At 45.5% G+C, this 22,433-nt stretch overlaps 1 protein-coding gene across 3 annotated transcripts in view; it reads left to right on the forward strand.

Annotated features, from left to right (window-relative positions):
* The first annotated feature begins 12,039 nt into the window (after positions 1-12,039).
* IGSF11 (immunoglobulin superfamily member 11) overlaps positions 12,040-22,433 on the forward strand; it is a 108,713-nt gene continuing 98,319 nt past the window's right edge. For all 3 annotated transcript variants that reach the window (XM_075765402.1, XM_075765391.1, XM_075765411.1), the window contains exon 1: positions 12,040-12,409. In XM_075765402.1, coding sequence (XP_075621517.1) covers positions 12,040-12,409 — 370 coding nt within the window. The remainder of the gene's footprint in view (positions 12,410-22,433) is intronic.

Below are 22,433 nucleotides of genomic sequence, written 5' to 3' on the forward strand. Positions count from 1 at the left end.
AGAGCGGAAGCATTGTGAAGGTGGATGTCAAGCGGTGGTGTAGATGATGTGGGTTTTGGGTGCCAGGGTTGCTAGAGGTTGAAGTTTTGTCCGTGAGGGATGTGTGGATTCCTGCCTTCTGGTGGGGTGAGATGTAACACAGGGCTATAGATAAGAAGGGGAATTTGCCTGTAAAGGAAGTGGTCTGTCACAGGTGGAAACAGGTCACTGTGCCTCATTTCAGGCATGACCAAGGCGGTGAGGAAAATTGGCTGGGCTGGAGCTCCCGGTTCCTGTAAGGGCGTTAGCTGCCCTTGCTGTGGGCCCATCTCTCAACACCAAGCAGCCTAGGGAAGGCAGGCTTAAACTGAGCTGCTGCCCCTTTACATGGCGGGGGGGGGGGGGGGGGGGGGGGGGGGAGGACACCCTGCCAAACAATTGTGAAGCGGATGTCAGTCAAAACTCCTTGTTGCTGTGCTGAAGACCTTGCTGTTATACCTCTACCTGTAGGACTTGTAAGGCTGTTGTAGGAGCTCTGCTGTGCACCTCTGTGTCACACCTTGGGGCTGCTGTTCTTTGCACAGCTTGTGATCCCCTCGCTAGCGATTTAGGAAGTATCACTGCATAAATCAGTATGCAAGGAAATAATTTAGCATCTCTGCCAGGTGTCTGTTTTCCTGTAGTCTTCCCCAGTATTTCAGACTGGATCGATAATGAGCAGGGAGCTATATTTGTGCAAAAGTGCAATGCGAGCTCCTTAAGGATTCATTTATTGGGCTGCAGGCCAAGGCATATTCTGGCCCTTGATTGCATGTTACTCACTGCATTTAGTTAATCCAATGGGGTAGGCTTTAAACTTTCAATCCAACAACATGAATGCAGCACTGCGCAGTCCTCTGATTTTTCTTACTAGCAACATGTGCATAATGAGAAATAGGGCTAAGGAGGAAAGAATCAACAGTGTTGTTTATCTGAGGAGGTCCAAGATCTGCACTGTGGCTCTGGGCTTCTTCTGATACAGGTAAGATAAGTACTGTGCTCTTGTCTTTTCACAACATCAAGATCCATTTATGAGATGCTTCTGAAAAATCTGGTTTGTAGCTGCTTGCCTTTGCCTTCCTAGAGAAAGCCAGCTACTTTGTTCCCTTTTGGGAGAAGGATTCGTCCTTGGAGATGACACCTCTTGGAAACCATTATAGAACATAGTATCCCTGGTAACTGGAGCTGATATTTCTATACTCAGAAGAAATCTGTGCCATGTTAAACAGAGTTTAATGGGTGGGGGAAGATAACTTCAGAAAAAGCTGCTCTGAGCCACTGGAGGTAGGATCAGGAGTCCATGTGAGTTGTCCAAATGTAGCCTTACACACAAGGGTAAATTCAGTCCCAAATTCTGTAGTACCTGCATCACCTTTCAAACAGTGATACATCCAGGGAAGTCACTTAGACCTCACCTGTCCTACATAAATTTCAAATTGTTACCAGAGTGATACTACTCTGAGGAAAACTAAGTTGGTTAGCATGCCCTGTATCAGTATGAGCTTGCTGTGATTCTCTGCTGATTAAATTGGATTAAGTACTGTTGTGGTGATGTAGAGGCTTTGATTCACTACCACATGTGAAAACAAGGAGAAGCTGAGGGAGCTGGGTTTCTTCAGCCTGGAGAAGAGCAGAGTCAGGGGAACAAACACCTTTCTTTCAGTGCGTATGTGGAGGCCATTGAGAAAATGGAGGCGGGCTCTTTACTGAGGATAATTAATCACTGGAATAGGTAGCTCAGAGGTTGTGGAGTCTGTGTCCTTGGAGGTTTTGAAGAACTGAGTGGTCAAAGCCTAGTCTGGTTTGAATGTTGACCCTGCTGAAACTTAATTTGCTAGTAATTTTTTAGTAAGAAATTATTTTTTTAAATTTTTCTGTTCATCTTAGTTGCCTCATAGGCAACATTTTCAATTCAAAGCTTTAAGAAAAAAAAATCTTTCAAACTCTTTTCTGTATTTGAGAAGCACTAGGACTGGAATATCTCCACAAAAGATGTAATGTGAAGAAAAACGCTTTTTGTAAAAATTCAGTTGAAAAACTTGGACCTGGTTGCCCTGGTTTTGGCAGGGATAAACCACAACACTGGTCTATGCTCAGTTTTTGATGTGTCTAGACAGAATGAATAACACTAGGGGTGGTAACAAGGACTTCTGAATTATTTCATATTCCAGTTGCACCCAAGGGCCCACTGGTAATGAAGCCCCCTGTAAGTTGGTCCAGCGCATCCCTTTGAAGAACATGCAGATGAAGAAAAAAGTGAATTTATTATTAAAGACTTAATTTAGCTAAGTTGAGTTGAATCTGTGCTATCAAACTGAAAACTCCAATTGGTTTCCTAGCAGTCTGATCCTCCATCGTTCTCCAGCTGGGTTTAAAGGACTGTGTGCCCACAGCAGAACATGCTTTCTCTGACTGACCAACACCCAACTGCTACTAACGCACATCTTTTTGGGAGCCCACTCTTTTGAAAAGGACAGCCTCAGTGAAGGTCAAACACTCCCTGCTCCTCATAATGATACAGTATAGAAAAATGCAGGCATGGTGTGATGACAGAGGATGCAGTGCAGAAGAGAACAGGCATGGGGTGATGAGAAAAGAGGTGCAGGATACCACTCTATACTCCAGGTCTATAAACATCTTGCCAGTGATCAGATGAAGAAATGTGGACAAGAGAGCTGGGCAAAACCAATAAAGAGGAAAAAAGAACAAAATTCAATATATGTAAAAGTTCTCCATATGTAGTATTCTGGATGCAGTGTGGTCTTCAAGACCAAGGAAGGAGGAGTAAGATGTAAAAATGTTGCTAGAAAATATATAAACCTGGCTCCATATGGACCTTAGATGGAGGAGGAAGAATACATCAGCATCGTGCTCCTTCCTATGAAAAGAAAGATGAGACGTTTGCCAAGAAGTGCATAAACAATTTCAACTATATTATCACTCAGACTTTTTCCAGATAATATTATTTCTTAATTTTTTTCCTCTAATAATTACATCTAGGCTGTCATGGTTTAACCCAGCTGGCAGCTAAAACAACCACACAGCCATTTGCTTACCATCACCCCAGTGGGATGGGGGAGAATCAAAAATGAAAAAAAAAAAGTAAAACTCATGGGTTGAGATAAAGACAGTTTAATAGGACAGAAAAGGAAGTGAATAATAATGACAATAATAAACAAAAACAAGTGATGAACAGCGCAATTTCTCACCACCCAAAGTCAATGCTCTGCAAGACCCTGAGCTGCCCCACCCCCCAGTTATATACTGAGCATGATGTCATGTGTTATGGAATATCCCTTTGGTCAGTTTGGGCCAGCTGTCCTGGCTGTGTCCCCTCCCAGCTTCTTGTGCACTGCCTGCCTTCTTGTTAGCAGGGTAGTGTGAGAAGCTGAAAAGTTCATGACTGCTTGGCAACAACTAAAACATCAGTGTGTTATCAACAGTATTCTCGTCCTAAATCTGAAACACAATGCTACCTTCTACTACTTTCTTCTGCTAAGAAGAAAATTAACTCTATCCCTGCTGAAGCCAGGACATAGGTAAATAGTATTTCTTTGATTAGGCTGTTAAGATTTCTATTACACTGACCATAAATTCTTGGGTTTGCATATAATGTCTGTTTCCATATTGTCTATAGAAAGAATTTGAGTGCTATAGTGGCTGTGAAAAAAATAAAATGACCAAAAGAGGTAGTAACTTCCCTGGGCTCAGCTTTGTGCCCTCAGGCATGAGACATTTTCCATCCCTCCCAACCTGCAGTACTCCACGAGACCAAGCTTTTCTGGAGAAACCAGCAAGTGAGAGACTGCTTGCCAAGTGCAATTTGAATGGCACTGGGGAAACAGGCAAGATACAGTTTTCCTCTAAGGGTTGGGGCAAGCAGGCATTACTGCCTCTGCTAGTCATGTCCTGAACTCAGGGCTTTACTTGCTTCATCTCTTTCCATTCTCTTATAATGAGAAGGACCCTGTTAAGATTCCTGGAGGCTGATGTCTGTGTGTGGTAGCTATGCTTAGTCTCACTGTGCTGCAGCAACAGCTACAAAACCCAGAAATGCTTTTTTCCAGTGTGACCTGTTCTGTCCCAGACCATTTTGCTAAGATAAGCAAAAAAGTAAGGCAACTGGTGTAGTGGGTTTTGTACTGCTGAGCGAGGCACCTTGCTGAGACCGCTGCTCTCATTTCTCATACTGTAACTGTATTGTTGTTGAAGGCATTCATTGCCGTTCACCTTTAGGAGTTTAATTTGCATAATCATTTTTCTTGCAAGGCTTCAGAATTGGCTGATCTGGACTCTCCACTTCAAAATATCTTAACTGTGCTTTTCAATATGCACACAATGCTGTGAGAGAGAACAAAACGATCTTGTTGTGTTACCATAGAGACATTCAGGGTCTAAGAAGGGTTCCTGCTTGAAATTGGACTGTTAAAGGGACAAGGGGCTGTTAAAATTTGATGGAGGGTTTAATTCTTGACCAGGCACTGGTATAAATCGGTGTCATCAGGGTGAAGTGAACTGGCAGTCCCAATGTAGTGCTTTACAAACAGCACTCTTCAGTCCAACTGGCCCAAAGGGGCTGTTGTCTTGGTAGATTCAGCAAAAAAAAAAAGAGGTGGAGAGAGGGGGAAAAGGTCCAGGAAATTCACTTGAAGGAAAAGCGTAAAGTGATTTAACATTTTCATTCTCCCCCTTTTGATTTGAGTGCTAATTAAGAGGCTTTCCTTTGCACTTAGACAACTCAACTTTGCTTTTTAAGCATACATTTTTTAAGCACCACTAAATGAAGGTGGGGTGAGGGAAGGTGCAGGGCTGACAACTCTGCTCTGGAGACTGAAGTCTTATGTTCACAGTTAAAGGCAAATAGAGGGACTATAGCTGTGTTCCTGTGTTGTCCTGGAGAAAACATGATTTGTACTGCGAGGACACTACCTTCTAAGAGCCTGTTGAGTTTTTAGTGTTAGTGCTGTAATTGCCAGCTATAATGACAGTTTTGTGCAATGGAGGGAGAAGCAAGACATTTTCTATATACATAAAGGGGAGCAAAAATTGGTTGGGCAACAAAACCTTCTGACAGTGTTGTCTTTGCTTGGGACTACAGTGTCTGGGCTGTCTGTCAGCATCAAAAGGGTGCTTACAAATGCTACTTGCCAAACTGTTTAAAAGCCCTAGTGCAAAATGGAGAGAGAGGCTGTACTCTGCCCCGTGTTAGTTAATTGATCTGGACCCTGGAATTGTAATCCCTAAATGGGCGTTTGAAAGAGCATTGTTGAACACCTTTTGAAAATTCACTTTTTGTCGTTGTGTGACTGTGGTGGGAGATACAAATCTGCTGTGTGTTATACATGGAGCTATTCCTCTCCTCTCCAACAGTAGCTGCTGGTTCAGGCTCTTAGGACCTCCTGGCTCTGGAGTCTGGTGAGGGCAAATTTTGATCCTTCCTGCTGTCCTTAAGTCAGCCCTGATGACTTCTTCCTCTAGCTTAATCCTGGCCCTGATGGACTCACCTGACGACAGTTTTGTTATGTAGCAAGCATGGTGAGGTCTCTAAAAATATAGTTCTGCTTTCTTTGCTGTGAAACAAACCCTTTCTGGCCCTGGCTACTGTGAATTATGCACACCTAGCCCTGCTTAGTAAGCTATGGCATATTGTGCCAAAGCAGTATACTCAGCAAAGCTAAATTTGTGCACATCCAAAATACTATTAACTCCTCAGGCACCATGCACTCTTACAAATACTGTGTGGCCCATGGCTAACGCTAAGCAATGGCAGGCAATACTGTAAATAACACATTGGAAACTTGCATTCCTGTCTGCAGTGATTTACAGGAGGGTTTAGACTCCTTCCAGAACAGGTGAAAGAAAGATCAGCTGGCATGGGCTCAGGGCAGCTTCCTAGTAGCACAGCAAATGCTGACACAAGGAGAGGTTTGAGTCTGAAGTGGAGCATGGGCAACTAGAAATGTTAACCAGCAGGTCATGTGAAAGTGTAAACTTATGTTTTGTTCTTATTGCTTTATTCTTGCATTGCCTCTAAACAGAAGATTTCTTTTGTTGCCACATGGCTACAGAGATTTTTGGAGGAGTCGCCCTTGGGATGTAGTTGGCTCCCTGTGTTGGAGGATCAAGTCAGCAGATGAGTGCTTTTCCCATTAAAGCATTGACAGACAGGGGTGAGGTGTGCGTTCTCCAAAATTCAGTCACTTCAATGTGGTGGTAATAATTAGTATTACACTTTATAGATTGGAAACCTTGCCCAAACTGACCGTTAGGCCAGTGATACATAACCCACACGTACTGCATGGGCCAACTATTTTATCTATGGTTACATTGCACTGTGGATACCGAAGATCTGAGCTCTCCCCTGCCTTAGTCCAGCAGAGATGTTTTGCTCAGCTGCAGAGTGACTTAGACAATATTGTAGTCCCTGAGCCAAGCAACCCTCCTGAATTAGGAGCAGCCATGATGCTGCTACAGAGATACCTGCATTGCTCTATGAGCTTGCCTAAGTTGGTGTTTGAACATGGAAGTCTCTGCGCTGTGTTCTTCCGACTGTCCCATATATCCCTGGGGGTTTCACCATTACCTGGCTTATCTCTGACCTTTCTAGATAACTTGCGGAAATAACTTTTAATCCAGTAAGTTATTGATACAGGCACCATTAGCAACACCAAGATTAAGCAAAGTGGGCCATATGTCTGCTGGCACAAGTGTTCTAGCCTCTTGTTTTCCTCGTTTTCAGTCCTCATAAGAAAAAGCAAGTCAGTGGCTGAAAAACATTATGTATGTGTAATGAATGTCAAACAGCTAAGAAATGCAGAAAGCTGCAATGTCTCTTATTAGACCAGTGAATGTAATAAGGAAAAAACAGATGGATTTTCAGGCATGGAAGCCCTTCTCCAGGTCAATGTGGCCAAAAATGTGCTGGTATTTTACTAGACCAGCTGATGTAGCTGAAAAAGTTATTGCTTCTCTGTAGAAGTTACTGCATGTCATGTATCTTTAGACCATCACAGCCACAGCAACACTGCTACTAAACAAGATTCTTGAAGACTCATTTTGTATCACAACTGCAGGAGTATGTCCACATGAGTCCTAACTTTAGTGTATTTCTTCTCAATTTTGTCATCTATTTATTTTCTGTCACAGCTGTGTGTAATAAATTCTTTCAGCAGTTCTGGAAAAAAATGGAAGAGTGATTGATTTCAATTTTCAGAGCTTTATGGGGTGTGCTACTTAGAAGACTTGTCATTACCACTATTTGCTGGTGTTTAGTGGAAGATTTAATTCACCTAGTGTAATGATTTGGGGAAATCTGTCGATGTACAATTTAGAAAGTTATTATGTAAATGTCAGTATTTTGAAATGCTTTTATGTGGATGCAGCATCCACCATTTTCTAACAGGGGTGGCAGTGTGTGTTCAACAAGGTACAATGGACAGTTGTTAACCACAGCAAGAACAGTGTGTCCAAAGAAAAGATTTAGTTGAAGCCTTGGGGAGCAATTTGTTCCAAACATGTCTGTGTGGACTGGGTTTGGGGGAGTGGAGTGAGAAAGCGATGAAGGATTTCAAAATGTTGAATAAAAAGCTTTGATTTTGTAGGTGTACACTGAAACACAGGGAGTCTCTGGGCAGGAGGAGGGGAGAAGATGGGATTTTGTAGCTGAGTAGGATTGTTTTTACTGTGGGAGCAGCCAGGGAAAACTCAGAAGAGGTAGAAGAGATGGAGAGACTTGACAAGATTGTGGATTAGCTTAAAGAACACTGAGATGTTCCAGGGCAATTAGAAACCGGAGGGGTGGGGGGGTAGAAATGCATTTATTCCTCATGCTACTGGGGCAAAGAGCACCTTGCAGTGTGCAAAGCAAAGTTGTTGTGCTGCAGGTCCTACATGCCTGCGATGAAGGAACCAGACAAACCAGCATGCCCGCGGGGGTGAAAAGGTGTGGGGGAAGCGGTGTTGCAGCCCAGCTCCTGGTGCTTGAGAAGCTTGGCTGTATGGCTCCTTTCCCATGAAGCGGGGACAGGCAGAGAGAGACAATGCTCGAGGTGTGGGTCAAAGTGGCCTTGGAGAAAGAAACAGTGCCGTGGCCTACTGCAGGGCTGAGAAGTTTGAGAGTATGCCTAATCCACCCGGGTTTCCATGGACACATCCGCTCCTGCCATCTGGCATTGAAGGAGTGCGGAAATTTGCCTGTTGTTTCAGGGCTGGTTTTGCAGGTCTTGCTGCATGGCCAATGTGCAAGCACAAGTTGTTGCTGTGGCAGGGATGAGGTTATCCTGACCGGCGTGTGGGAATCCTTGCCCAAAAGCCTACGTTGGCAATGCGTTGGACTCACAGTGCCTGTGTTGGACTGCGTCTGACTGAACAGAGAGGGCGGATGACAGTAAAGTAGTAAATACCCACCTTTCCCAGAACTGAGGCTCCTGCACACAGGCTTGTGAAAACAGAAGCCTTTGCACTTGGGACAGTATTTCCACATAACCATTCCTGTGGCCTGGAGAAGAAAAAACCTCCTGGGATAGATGAGTTGACAGGAGTATCGCTGTCTCCTGGATAGTGACATCTGTTTCGTATACACGGGTGTTCAGCAAAATAAATCTAGGTGTTTTAATTTTTTTTATTGAAAAGGTACAGAGATAGTTAATTGGGTGTATCTCCAAAGATCTGTTGTATTTCTTCTCAGATAGGATTAAAACAGTTTAATCTGTAAACTCTATTTCCTCTGTCAAAAGGAGATAACCAATTCCACAGACTGAAGTTATTAATGATCAACTGAGTAAATTTTATCCATCTCTTTATATCTTAGAAGGACATGTCACTGAAGCTGATTTTGATCAATTTATAAGCAATGTCACCTTCAATAAATTCCCATCTGACAATAGATAACCTAGTAACAAGCTAGGAGACAGCAAAGGTGATGTAAGACTTGGCATCTATTGCAGCTCTTGAACCCAACTGCATCCCCACTGCTTTTAAACCCATGTTAAGGGAAGAAAAAAAAAAAAGGAAGCATAATCCTGGAAAAAAGCCTTTTCAAATTTGGTTCAGAAAGGTGTTTTTCCCTGAGACATGAGAACTGCATTACTTATCATAATTCTTTCAAAAGAAAAAGCAAGTGGGAGTGGTTTAATTTTTCTCTCTGTCCTTGCCCAGCTTAGCGTGTAAAGTCTTGGCAAATATCTTGGACATTCAGTTTAAGGATCCCATGTCTGTTCTTGTGAGCAATGTAACACAACTGAGTCCTGCAGTGGTCACCTGCCAGCATCTGATGCTTGGGATATTGCAAATGTATCTCTTCTATCCATGATGCGCTATTCCATCAGTGCCAAGGAAGAAGCATAGACATTCACTGGTGGGAGAATAGACTGCTGGAGCAGCAAATATGTCTGCTTGTAGCTCTAGCATCCAACTGGCTGGAGTATGCTGCACTCACTGAATAAATGGCTGGTATGAGCCTAATATTTTGGGGAAGGCTCAAGGGCAACTCAAGTAGAAATTCAGAGTTCCAGGAACAACAACATCTCGTCCATGTCCTTTCTGTACAATCTGCAAGCTATTTTTGGAAGTGGTGGTAAGGTGGAGAGGGAGCCAGGGTGAGAGGGACTGACTGGTGCATCTGAAGATTATTATTCCCTGTGGCTGCTCCATCCTTCTGGAGCAGGGCCACAGATTGTTCTTGCAGTTGCTGCAAGAAGCAGCTAAAGTCACTTGCTGTGTCACTGTGTTATGCAGGTATGACATAGTATCTGCTGTGGTCACCAGATCCTAAAGGTGATTAAAATACTCCCTGCTCTTACCAGCTTGGGTCAGAAGGGAGTCATCTGGGTCTATTCTGGGCAGAAATGCTTTCTTTGACCACCAGACTCTCGATTCACATAGTGCCCGCTGCGGTCTTTAGGAAGCACATTAATTCAGCCATTGTACAGGGCAAAGTGATCTTTGCTGTTTACCTGCCAGCTGATGCACAGCAGGATGCAAGGAACAGTCCAAGGCGAGCTGGGATGGCATTTGCCAAATGCAGTGTGTCCTTATACTAATACCCACACTTATTTCCATTAGGTCAAGAGAGCTTCCAGGTCTTGGCAGATCAGGAAAGCAGTGCGGCAGTCCTAAGGAGAATATGCAATTTTGCTTGTTTTCACTTGATTTTTCTTTGCACCTTTTCATCCCCAGAAGTTATCTGAAGGAGTAAGGGTAGTGGCAGGCCACTGCGCCCAACGTGCTCTGTGCTCTCTGCCCTTGACTTTGGTGGGGAGGTTGCATTTCGCAAGAAACGTTCATGGGTTTTTATTGTAGTTAGGAGTGTGGACATACCCATTGCGTTCCTCCAGGTGGTCACTGCATATACTCACAAGGATGGGGGTCTCCTGGAGATGCTGCTCAGTAAGAACATCGTGTTCCTCTACCCTTTCTGTAGATGAAAAATACAGCAGGTCAGCTGAAGGAAAGAGAAGCTGTCTGAGGGAGCCTGAGAAAACTTCAGTCCCCATATTGCCAGAGAATGAGGGAAACAGCTGGGCTATGGCTGTCCCTCCAGTGCTCTTCTGAAGTGTTATGCTTCAGCTGCTTGAGCCTTTGCCAAGAGCTGGCTCCTTAATGGAGCAAAACTCTCTCAGCCTGCCTGCCCGTGGCAGGGCTGCAGTGGAGGGTGTTTTGCGAGAGGTACCTCTTCACTTTGTTGTACCACCACTCACTGAATGAAATCCCAGCCCACGTGGGAGTTGGCAGCAGTTGTTTTTCTGCCTGATAAGGTCAGGTCAGCTATTGCTAATCATAAATAGAATTAGTGGGTCTCTTCCAGAACCAAGAAAATCAGTAAACCTGGACTGGTAGGGTGGCATTTTTACCTACTCCTCTGGTAAAAGGTGCCAAAGCTTGATGCTGGGCGAGGCAGGGTTTAACCTAAGCTTGTTAAACGGTAGCTGGTTTGTCACTTACTGTTTCCACAGGCACCAACTTACCTTTTTCCTGTTGCTTATTCATTTCTTCTCTGCTACTCTGGACATTTTTCCTGGCCTTCCTCACTCCCAGGTGCAGCTCCCCCCTTCTCAGTGGGAGTGTAGTCACATAAAGGGTCAATGCAGTTTTTGAGGCAACTGAGGAGGCAGAAACCTGATGGGTGCTGAGCAGTTGGGTAGGCTGAGCATGGGAATGGGTACTCCCAGGGCCTCTTGCTAGGGAGAACCTTCAATAAGGTGGATTGGGTGCCTGCAGGATGCGAAGGTTGCACAGCTGTGCTTTGGTGGGGAGGAAACTTTGCATGGGGGAATGAAACAATCATACATTTTTCAGAATTGTTAGAGGATTTTTCTGAACCAAATTGCTTATTATTGCAAAACTAACATGGTCAGACTTGGACAGGGAACTGGGCATGTGGAAGGAGTTGATCTGTGCGAGCTCTCTGCTTTGATCCTTTCCCTGGATGACAGCCCTGAATTTGTAAAGGGTTTCTTTCCTCCGTTCCCACCCTCTACATGCATGCTTGATGTCTAGTGTGCTGGATTTAGATTGATTTTTTTTTTGTTCTGTGTAGCCTTAAGGACTGCAATTACTTAAGCTTGCGACCCTAAATGACACAACTTCTTGGTGATTCTTGTGTTATGTAGTATTGCAGGGTCCCAACTCAGAATTGCCTTATTCCCTTCAGAGATATCTTGGTCTGATTTTTAGGGGTGCTGAGCACTCACCTCTCCCACTCTCTTGAATAGCATGGTTAGGGTGGCTCATACCTTTAAACAACAAGCCAGCAATGTTTATACCGTGCGCTGCAGCAGTTCCTGGTCCCATGCAGCCTGTCCCAAATTATTTGCTGTGTGCTGCTGCTCTCTTCTTCCATGCAGCTGTAGGCAGGTCCTGGAGATAACAAGCCCCCCGTGGGGGTGTAATCTCCAACCTGTGCTGGACAGCGACTACTCACCCTGGCCCGTGTAGCATCCCTACGGGGGAGGGGGGGAGGGAGGAGGAACGAAACGGAACCCCAATTTGTGGGTGGCCCGCGCAGAGAAGGAAAGCGATGTGATGTGCCGCTGCCTGCTGGGACGGGACGAGCGGTACCGTGCGGGGGGTGACAGCCGCAGCCCGGCGGGTTGCGGGGGCGGTTCGGGGCCGCCAGGCTGCGCTCTCGGGCCGGCCGCCGCGCCTGCCGCCCTCCCCGGGCTACCGGGACTTGGGGCACGGCGGAGCCTCGCCGCGAGCGGGCGGTCCCGGGACGGCGGCGGCACCGGCACCACCATCACCACCACCACCGGCGGCACCTGCGGCTGCGGGGAAAGGCAGGGCTCGGCGGCCCGATCTGCGACCCTCGCCCGGCCCGGCATGACGCGGCGGCGCCCCGGAGGCGGCGGGAGGTGGGTGCCGGTAGCCCTGGCCGCGCTCCTGGCCCTGCGAGGTGAGTGCTTGCACGGGTGGAGCGGGGCGCGGTACCCACGGACGGGGCATCGCCGCGGGGCCGGGGATGGGGCGGGCGGGGGGGGGTTTCCCCCCCCGCCCGCCCCATCCCCGGCCCCGCGGCGATGCCCCGTCTGCTGAGCCGGTGGGGAAGTTTTTGGTTGCGGTCCCGCCGGTGATGCTCGGAAATGCGGCGGGGGGTGAGCGCTTTTGCAGGCAGGCGTGGGGAAGGAGCGCTGGTCCGCTCGGTTCCTTTTGCTGCCTCCCCTGCAGCATCCTTCTTACAATTATTATATATATATTTTTTTTCTTACGGTGCTGTAAAACTTGCTTTAAACTGCGCTTCACGTCATGCTCAGTTGTCTGGGCCTAGCGCCTTCATAAGCTCACCTGGGTGGAAAACTCTGGTCTATCCTTCAGGCCCTGAGGCAGCAGGGAACTTTCTGCAGAGATGGTGACAGGCTGCCCGGAGCGCTCTGTTTTCCACGGTGGTTCTTCCTCTGGCCTCCTCTGCCTCCTCCTCCCAGGCGCGCGACAGGCTCTTTCAGCCCTGAGACAAGTGCGTACCCCTGGGGATGTGGAGAGACCTGAACCACTCCATCACCTCCTGCCCCCAGAAGCCCTCTCCAAAATAAGGTGTATTCCCTGGTCCTCTGTGTGGAGAGGGAACAAACTGCATGTGACAGATGCTACTCGCACCACATAGTGCATTGCTGGAGAGCATGAGGAGATGATGCAATAAGGGAAACGGAGGAAACCACAAAGCGCAAAATGTTCAGACTCATCTGTTGATCAGGTGTCAATGCCTTCTTTCAAGTAATGCCAAACTTTAGAGCAGGCCCACTTGGTTATGTTTTACTGAGGTCCTCAAGGTAACTTTCTTAAGGTCTGCTCACTTATGCAGAGGTCCACTAAGCAGTTTTGTGGAGGTCTGCTCAGCAGTGAGCAGTGCAGAGCTCCGCCAAGCCAACTGGGCGCTGCTGCTGGCCACCTTTGCTGCTGGGAAGCTGGGGAACCTGCTGCAAGTAATCCCTGAGAGATTGGGAGGACAGTAAGAAATGACAAGATCTCCCAGAAGAATACCAGAGATGTCTCAGTGAGGTCTGGATGAAAGTTTCTTGCAGTCAAGATCTGGATGGAGTCTACTGCTTGGGTAGCTGTGCCTGGTTCTCACTGCCCTGCGAGGTGCAGCAGGCCATTCCTCTCTGCCTGCTGAGAAACAAGTCTTGTGATGGGCGAGATGAACTTTTTACAAATGCATTAGCCCTCAAAGCACCCTGAGCCTCTTCCCCAAAAAACATTTGGGAGTCTGAGTTGCATGCATTAACTGGAAATTGCACCTGCTGACTTCAGAGAGATGAATTATGGAAAAAAGTTTATTAGCATTTAATTGAAAAAAAAATCTCAACTGTTTCCACACTTGGTGGTGTTCATTTACTTTTTGTACTTTTCCTAGTTTGGAAAGTGAGTTCAATGACTTTCAGGTTCTCAATGCCACAATTTTTTGTCTGCAGATGTTGCAAAGGTGTAACAATCTAGAAAGCTACTGTGCCTACTGCAGTTAGAGGCAAATAAATGATGTGTTTCTGTTGATGTAATATCCCTGCAAAAACATAGAACAGTAACCAGATTTAAGGTTAAAATTAAAGGGGCATTTAATTATCTCTTTAGGCAAAAAGAATGACTCAATACTTAATTTTGGTTTTTTTGGTTGAGGGCATGTGGGGACAGTGACAATGGACAACCAGGCACAGAAACACATCTTTCCATAAAGTATATATCTGTAATAGTGTAATGCTTTTTCTTGTATTTTCCTTTAAGATCTAAAGATTACCTGAATGAATGCTTGTCTCAAGCTTGTTTTTTGTCTTAGGAAAAAGTCTTTAGGAGACAGTAGTAGACAAAAATAGCTGTGGCACAAAGTTACTTCTGTGTTACATGGTGGTTCTTGAATTTGAATTCAAAAAGAAAACTCTAAGGTATAAGTAACAGACATAAGCTCATGAAAGCTGAAATAAAATTGGGAGAGTTTTTCCTAAACAACACTTGCAGAAGATCAGTAAGTGTATTTCTGCTCCGAGTTGCTAAGTCTGGTTAGGAAGAGTGATTTTTTCTTTCTTTTTGAGGCTTTAGATTGGTTTAGAGGATAGAGAAGAAAAATGATGGGGTCATATGCAAAGTGGTACCTAAATGAAAGGTGAAAGGTTTAAAAGTTAAAGGATCAAAAGCTGTAAGAGTGTATAATCAGAAGAAATACTTGATGTCAAACAAATGAAAGGGGGGGGGGGGGGAAGTCCCTGGAGGTCATTTTGTCATTCTTGCACTTTATGCCTATGATAAAATACAGTCAGACTTTGTAGTGACTTGTCAACCTAGTATTATAGTCCCATTCTCTTACATTGTTTTGCAATTTGTAGAATAGCAATGATTCTTTTTAACTGGAGCTAGAGGACTGCTTTCTCTGGGCCTGTAATACCCATGTTTAATACTCCTGGGGCAGGGGCAGTGTCTGTGTCTTCCCTCTAAAGCATTATAAGCATAATAACTTTTGCGGAAATAATATTTTTCAGGCTCCCTAGAGAAGTTTAGGGAAAGATAGGAGGGAATTCTGTTTAGAGCTTTGAAACCAAACCTGTGATTGCAAATCAGTCCTGCTATGTAGCCAGAAATAGCTTGCTGCAAATTGTCAAATGTGTTAGAAATCACACATTGGGTACAGCTAAACTGCGGAACCAGCTTTTTTTTTAACTGCATGGTGTTTGGATCCTGTGATATGGTATTGCAACAGGTGAGATGTCAGTGTGTTGCAGTCTGTTGAAGCTGGATCTTGCTTGATCAGGGTAGGGTGTGTGTGCCTGGCAGTAGTGCATCAATGCAACAGCAGGTCTGCAACTTTTCACACAACTCTCCTAGTCCTCACCTGAAGTCACCGTCCTGGCAGCCTGAGGTTATCACAGCTGAAACTGAGCATTTAAGTTTTGGCCTTGCAGCACCCTTGTGCTAGCCCACATATCCTTCTCAGCCCTGCACCATGTCCTCAGCCCTAGCAAGAGAGCACTGTGGCAGTCCCTTGCTCTTCTGTGCTTATGCATTTTTTTTCTTGGAACAGATTGCCATTTGTGTCAAGCTGTGTGGTTTTGTGATGTGTAGATAAATCATTTTGCTCACGACCTGACCTTGGTCCCCAGCGGTAGGCACAGATGCATGAACTATTTCTTGCATCTCTGAAGTAGGCATCCTTCCCTTATTTTGGAAACAGATTCTTTATCTCTGTTTCTCCAGTATTGCCTAAAACCCAATTTTCTTTTGTAAGATACCCTTCTCTGAGGGATTTCAATGTGCCTTGAGAACAGCTTTATTTAGTTGCTCAGTAGTAATATGGATATACAAAGCATGGTATAAACAACTCATTAAGAAACTTAGAAATCATTTTTCCTGCCTTCTCTGGGGAGATGAGATTTTGTTATTATACCAACAGTACAGATGGAGAAAGTGAGGCTCAGAGGCCTTGTGACTCAGTGAAGGTCAGTGGGTGCTGGTAGTAGTCCTCAGTGTCTTGGTCCAAACTGTAACCACAGGAGAATGCTTAAATTTATGCAGCAGGTTAAGCAATACTGTAATGGTACTCTTTAGGGATGTTCACTACTAAATTGTGGTGAGTCATCTATATTTAGCAGGATGCTACTATCATTGTGCTTTTTAAGTGAAGTGCTTTTAACACAGTTTATTTCAAGGGAAAGTGCATGCACTGAATATATGTTCTTTGTAGTTTTCTCCTCGTGGAGCACTAATGCTGCCTTCCCTTTTGTAAATGTTCAGAGAGAGATTTAGCTCCTGGTTGTTTAACAGACAGTAGTGTAGCAAAGACAGTTCCCTGGTTAATACTACCTTGTGTTTGCACAGTCATTTACGAACATTAACTAATTGAGAGTCTCCAAACTTACTTTGTGAGGGCAGTCAGTTTGATTTATAGCATGGAGAACTGAAGTGTACAGAGATGAAATGATTTGCTTGCTGGCAGGTGAGACATCTGTCCAGCCTCTCCTTTAGAGAAGTCACAATTACAGGGCTCCTAGTCATATGCAACCCCACTTTTCTCTCACAAATGTTTATGCACCAGGGAAAAAGCACAATATTATTAATTATGCACAGTGAACTGTTGTGGTTTTTTTCTTATGTTTTCATCTCTTTTGGAGATTTGGAGGTCACTTGTGTCCATTGTGGCTTCTGCCTTTTTTTTATTGCTTGAGCTGGGCTGAGGGCAAGTGTTCTGTTTCATCAGGACTGAGGAATTTTAGCTTCATTCTGAAAGGAAATAGAAGTTAAATGCTTTGATGGTTTTGAAAGGAAATTTTTGAGAGGATTTCCATCTTAGGTCAACCAATACTGTGTTTCTTTGTGGAATTGTATTATTATACCATGAAAAAATACCCCAAGCAAAAAGTTAGTTTTATGTGAAAGGTCAAAACTTTTGATCCTAAAGATGCTTGAGATGGATATTTCTTTCTGACAATTTTTCCCTGTTTTTCTTTTGAAACAGTTATGATTTTACAAAATATATCATGTTTGATATGGCTTGGTTTAGTGGAAGTATCTACAGTAAAAGCCTCAGTAGTTGCTATTTTTTATTTCTGCAGTGCATTTAAAAACAGTGACAAAAACCAACTTGCAGTGACTGATGGTGTCTATGCACAGTCTCTGTCCGTTATTTTTGCCATCTTGACATGTGTATGCAAACATCATGTATACAACATGGCATTTTCTGTGTCCTTTCCTTATTCATCATGCTGTAGAACAACACTATTTGCACCAAAGGAAGCAGAAAATGGTGTACAAACTAAGACAAGTTTCTATTTAAGAAATACAGCCTGCTTGTTAATCTTTGTTTCCCCTTCTGGAGCAGTCACTGGAGAAATCAGAACAGGACTAGCCGATCAAGCTTAGTCTCTTTTTACTCGTGCATGTGCAGAGCCACAGACTACCTCCTGGCAGCACAGCAGTACTTGTGCATTTGCATAATCTGCATGAAGTTAATTTGAAGTGTAATGTCAGTATTAGATTGATCAGATTACTTACTTATGGATATGAACTTGTACATTTTTTTTCCTTACATCCTCATGAGTCAACCTAGCTCTGAGAATGTGAGCTAGATTGTGTTTCACAAGCATCAGCAGGAGAAAGCCAATGTCTGAACACCACTCAGTTACATCTGTGCTTTGGTTTTACTCAAAATGCAGAAGCCAGGAATGTCATTTCAGGGGTGTGGGGGGGGTGACACAGACACACACTGTTTCCCAGGTGGGGTGCATTTCTGCAGTGGCTTGTCTAAGCAGCGCTGGGTCGGGTCAGACCACTGGTCTGCAACGTGGCCAATGCTGGGTGCTTCAGCAGGGGCTGTGGAAAGCCCCACAGGGAACACTTGGTACCAGACATTTAGTGAAGAGGGTCTGATGCCATGCCAGTGCTACAAAATGTCCTAGGAGAAGGTTGGTGTATATATTGCTCTGGACTTCAAAGCCTACTCAAGCCAATTTTTCTTTTAATTCAGGGGGTGCCCACACTCTGGTTCCTTGCCATAAAACGAATTAAGTCATATATATTCCTCCTACCAGTGTAGAGCAAATGAGATGTCCGTTCCCTCCCCTTTCCTCAGGGAAGCCCCCTCTGCTTGCAAAGCAATGGGTGTAAAACTCCCCCTCCTTGCCAGGAGCGAGGTTGAGCTGGGGTGACCGAGTCCCCTCTTGCAGCCTCCTCAGTTATCGGGGGGCTGGTGAGCAGTCCCGCTGGGCACCCAGACCTCAGCCTCCCAAATGGCGTGGGGTGTGGGTGGGCTGCCCAGGCTCGGCTCTTCCCCTGCCTGGTGTATAACTGGCATCTGCCAGGAGCAAGTGGGTTGGTATACCCTCTCTGCATGCCCGCTGGGGAGATTACTTCCTAATCCTCGTTAATTAGAAGTTGGCTAATGCCTGGAAGCATGAGAGTGTAGTGCTGCTATGCTTTTTTCTTTTCTCTTTTTTTATTCTACCTGAGATATCTGTGGTTGTTCCCAATATCCTCATAAATGCACAGGCCTCTGATTTCTGCTGAGCTCTTGACTTTACAATAACATGGGCTAATCAATCTTGGTAGTTAATTATGGGCTGTGTTTAGAATATGCAGAAAAAGTAAAAACAAAAGAAAAAAATCATAATAGCTCCTTATGTCTGGTCACATTTGCTGCTCTTCTGTTGTATTGAACAACCTTTTCTTTCTCTTACAAAAACAAATTAAAACTACAGAAGCACCTGGTTCACTTCTTCATACCCATTTGATAATTTCTTTCTATCCAGCTTCTCTCCAGATTAAATTGTCCCAATTTTAACTGTACTTGACCAGTAAGCATTACTGACTGGTGAACGATGAAGCCTTTCTGTGCCTTCTGTATTTTCAGGTGTGCCATCCAGAAGTAACCTCAGAAATTCCAGCTGAGGGTACACTGTCAGTGTTGACAGTGGCATTTTAATACTTCCAGCATCCTGTTCAGCCTACGCCTTTAGACATCCTAACAGCTTGCTGGCTTTTTTGACCACCATTGTATGACGAACAGATGTTTTCATTGAGCCGTGATACCGAGATATTTTCCTGAAGTGATTACATTTTAATTAGAGCCCCATGGTATAGAAGTAGTTCAGATTATTCTCTCAAGTTCTTATTACTGTCCGTTTGGTAATGTTGAATTTCATCTTGCATTATGCTGCCCACTTGCCGAGCTTTGTCAGATCCCTTGGAAGTCTCTCTCAATCTTCTTTTGTCTCAGCCAGCCCAAATCACTTTGCCAGCTCCCTGTGTCTCTTCCAGATATTAAGGAATAGATTAAACCACCCTAGAGCGGGTATGAAACCTGAGGGTAATCCCTTGTAATCGGGGCCAGAGCAAGGGCTGGGGGAGAGGGGCTCCTGCGGCTCCAAGCCTGGGCACCGAACGGCGGGGCAGCAGCTCCGGGCTCAGCCTGAAGCCGGGTGGCATGAACTGCACCGGGATGGAGGGAAGCGGGGGGGTGTGTGTGTGTGTGTGTGTCTCCCACCCCAGGCAAGCAGGGGACAGAGCTGGCTCCGAACTGGCATCCTGCCTGGAATGGTTTAGCAGGCGCACTTTGAAGTGACTGAAAACTAATTGTTTAGTGCTGTCCTTTTCCTTCCAAATTTGAGTGGATTGAAGTGGGCACAAGTTCCTCTGAGCAGAGATCAAGCTGTTTAGTCTCCTGTTGTGTACTTTTAGGGGCTTAGGAAATTTGACCAGTTCAACCGCAATTTCCAGGTTAGCCTGTACCCTCTCTTATGGAAAGCATTGCTAACTTTGAGAAACACCTGACTTAGCAAGAGCTTGCATGTCTTTGCTTGCAGCACAGCCACTTGAGAAATGTCATTCTCCTGCTGTTCGGCAGTTTTGGATTTGTCCTTTGAATATACTGAAATGATTGTTTTTTGACTTTTGCAACTTGGCCTTCAATTTTGTCCTCAGCCCTCCTAGCTACCATCTTATGAAACAACTGCTTAGACTGAATGACTTCTTGTTCCTTTTGTTTGACCACACAATGTGCTTCCTTGCTTCTCAGCAGTTTTTTGTTCAGGAGCATCGAGTACCTTTTCAGTGACCGTGCTGAGATCACTTCAATGAACCACCATGCAGAGTGTAACAACTCTATTTCCCCTGCTTTTGGAGTTAGTGTTTTGACCGTTTTGCTTGTAATTGTCTTTTTTGTAAGGTGTAAGAGGTGTGATGCAGAGTTCTGGTGCCGTTTCTCGTACAGGAATTTTAAATTTGACTATGTAGCAGTCATTGTTACTTTGACTCAGGTTGCTCTTTGCATCAGTTGCAGTGTTTTAGCTTCTGAGTGCCCTGGGACTGGCTGTTCCAAGCTCTACCTACACTCTTTAAGACAGTGCAAAATTGTAACCCGCTGTGACACTTAGCTAATTCCTGCACATGTTGCTGAAGTCACCATTTTTTTGCTGTTTTCTTTGACTTTGTTGTTCCTTTGCTTTCCTTCCACATTGTGCAGTAGATACTCCCTTCCTAAGTGGGAGGCCATTGCTAAGTCTAGGCTGCTGTAGTGAGATTTGGGTTTTAGTTTGTCCCTTTTCAGCCTTGGCTATTTAGATGGGATCTGTGCATTCCTCATCTTGCAGTTTGGTGTCTCTGCCCTTTGCCCACACTGGGTTTCCAGGCAGGATGTTACTCTGATGAATTCTGCAGCTGTGGGACCACGGACTATGAAACACGTTGAATACTTTAACCATTGGTTAGCATAGCTAATTTCATCCCTTTCCTGAGCTGTCTAAAATTGTTGTTGCATCACATTGTAGGGAACAATTCACTGCAGGCTTCAGCATCGAACCCTGAGTGTTCCTTGGAGCCTCTTGCTCCAGTTTCTCACCCGACTGCACCGACCTGTGTTCCTGTAGTGACATCAGCCATGTGATATGAAATGTTTGGTTTTGAAGTGATATATCAGAAAATATAACCCTCCTTCTTGGTTAAAAGGTCCCTGGCTGGTCCTGCAGGGAATGCTCTGGGTTGTCCTGGCTCCTGTGCATTGCCTCTCACTGCCTGTGCCAGCGAGGGGGTCCTGAAGCCCCCTGTGACCCCTGGGGAAGGAGAGGTGTGGGTGGCAGACCTTGCTGTTTTAGTGAAGCCCTGGGAGAGAAGGCGCTGGAGGGCTTCTGTGAGGTGCTGTTGGGCTTGTGTAGTTGCTGGGCCGCTTCCACAGCTAAGCGTGTGTTTGAACTTTGCTGTCTGATGGGGTTTGATGTCTGTCTCTGGTTGTGGAGCTGGAGGGCTGCAAGCCTGCTTGGCTTTCTGGCTGTGTGTCGGAGCTAGTGGCTCAGAGAGGTTGAGAGGACCTTGGCTACTTGGCAGAAGGACAGAATAGCCTCAATCTGTCTGCAGAATCGTCATGTCCTTGGTTTATCAAGGGCAATCCTTCCTTTTGCCCCTGAAACAGCTGGTGTGCCCTGGGCCCCTATTATGGGACTCATCTGCAAGCAGCACCTCCCTCTCCTGCGCTGAAAATGCCTTGCATACAGAGTGTAGGTTTGTGTTTCTCAGTTGTGTGGAGTTGCAGCAAGGCTGCATTTTGCTTGTTCTTTGGGGAATTCTCCATGTTAGTTAGTTCTTCAGTAGCTTTTTTGCATAGTCTCATCTGTTCTTGCTGCTCTCATCCCTATTCCCACTGGCTGCTTTTATTTTTTTAATATTTTTTTGTAAGACTGCATTTGGACTACCACATTGAAGGCAGTTGTCTGTTTATCCACAGAATAAGTACAACATGGGCAGGCTTCCCCCACCCACCCCATCCTCCAGCCTTTTTGCACTAACCCCCCCCCTTCACCCTCCCTGGGACCTCCAGCCCTGAGCCAGATGTCTGAAGTGCAGGGGTGTGCTGCGGGTGAAGAGGAGGGGAGCCGAGGCATCCCACTGCAGCCACAGGCTCGTGTAGCATCCTAATTGCAAGTAGCCCTTCCGGCGTCAGCAGTTTGTGGGAATAATTGACAGGAGGTGCCGGCGAGGTGCTGAGTCAGAGCGAGGTGCGCTTGCCAAGCCACTGCAGCAGAAGGAGCCCGCTCGCCTCGCGTGGAGGGAAGCCAATGGACAGTGGGTTTCCTAGCTGCCTTTTGGGCCTCTGTCTCTCCTTTTTCTGAGGCTGCAATTTAGCGGCAGTGATGCTGTGCAAGTAAGGGAGAAACCAGGAGCTGGTTGGGGGAACCTCTTTTTCTCTTTTTTTTCTTTTGCCTTCTTTTTTTTTTTTGGCTGAGCACTGGGGATTAGGAGTTGCAGGCTCCATTCCCACCTGCTGCCACTGTGCTGCTGTTTCCATGCTCTGAGCAGGTAGAAGAGGTAGAAAACACATGTTGGAGGTCAGGGACAAGTGAGTGGCCCTAGTGACAGATTGACGTCTCCTGGGTGTGGAAAAGGAGCATATGGCACCCTCATCTGGGCAAAGGCGATAGTTTAGCAAGCCAAAAAAGCTGCAAAGTAAAATGACT

Source organism: Balearica regulorum, chromosome 1, assembly GCF_011004875.1.
Source record: "Balearica regulorum gibbericeps isolate bBalReg1 chromosome 1, bBalReg1.pri, whole genome shotgun sequence".
NCBI classification, from domain to species: Eukaryota; Metazoa; Chordata; class Aves; order Gruiformes; family Gruidae; genus Balearica; species Balearica regulorum.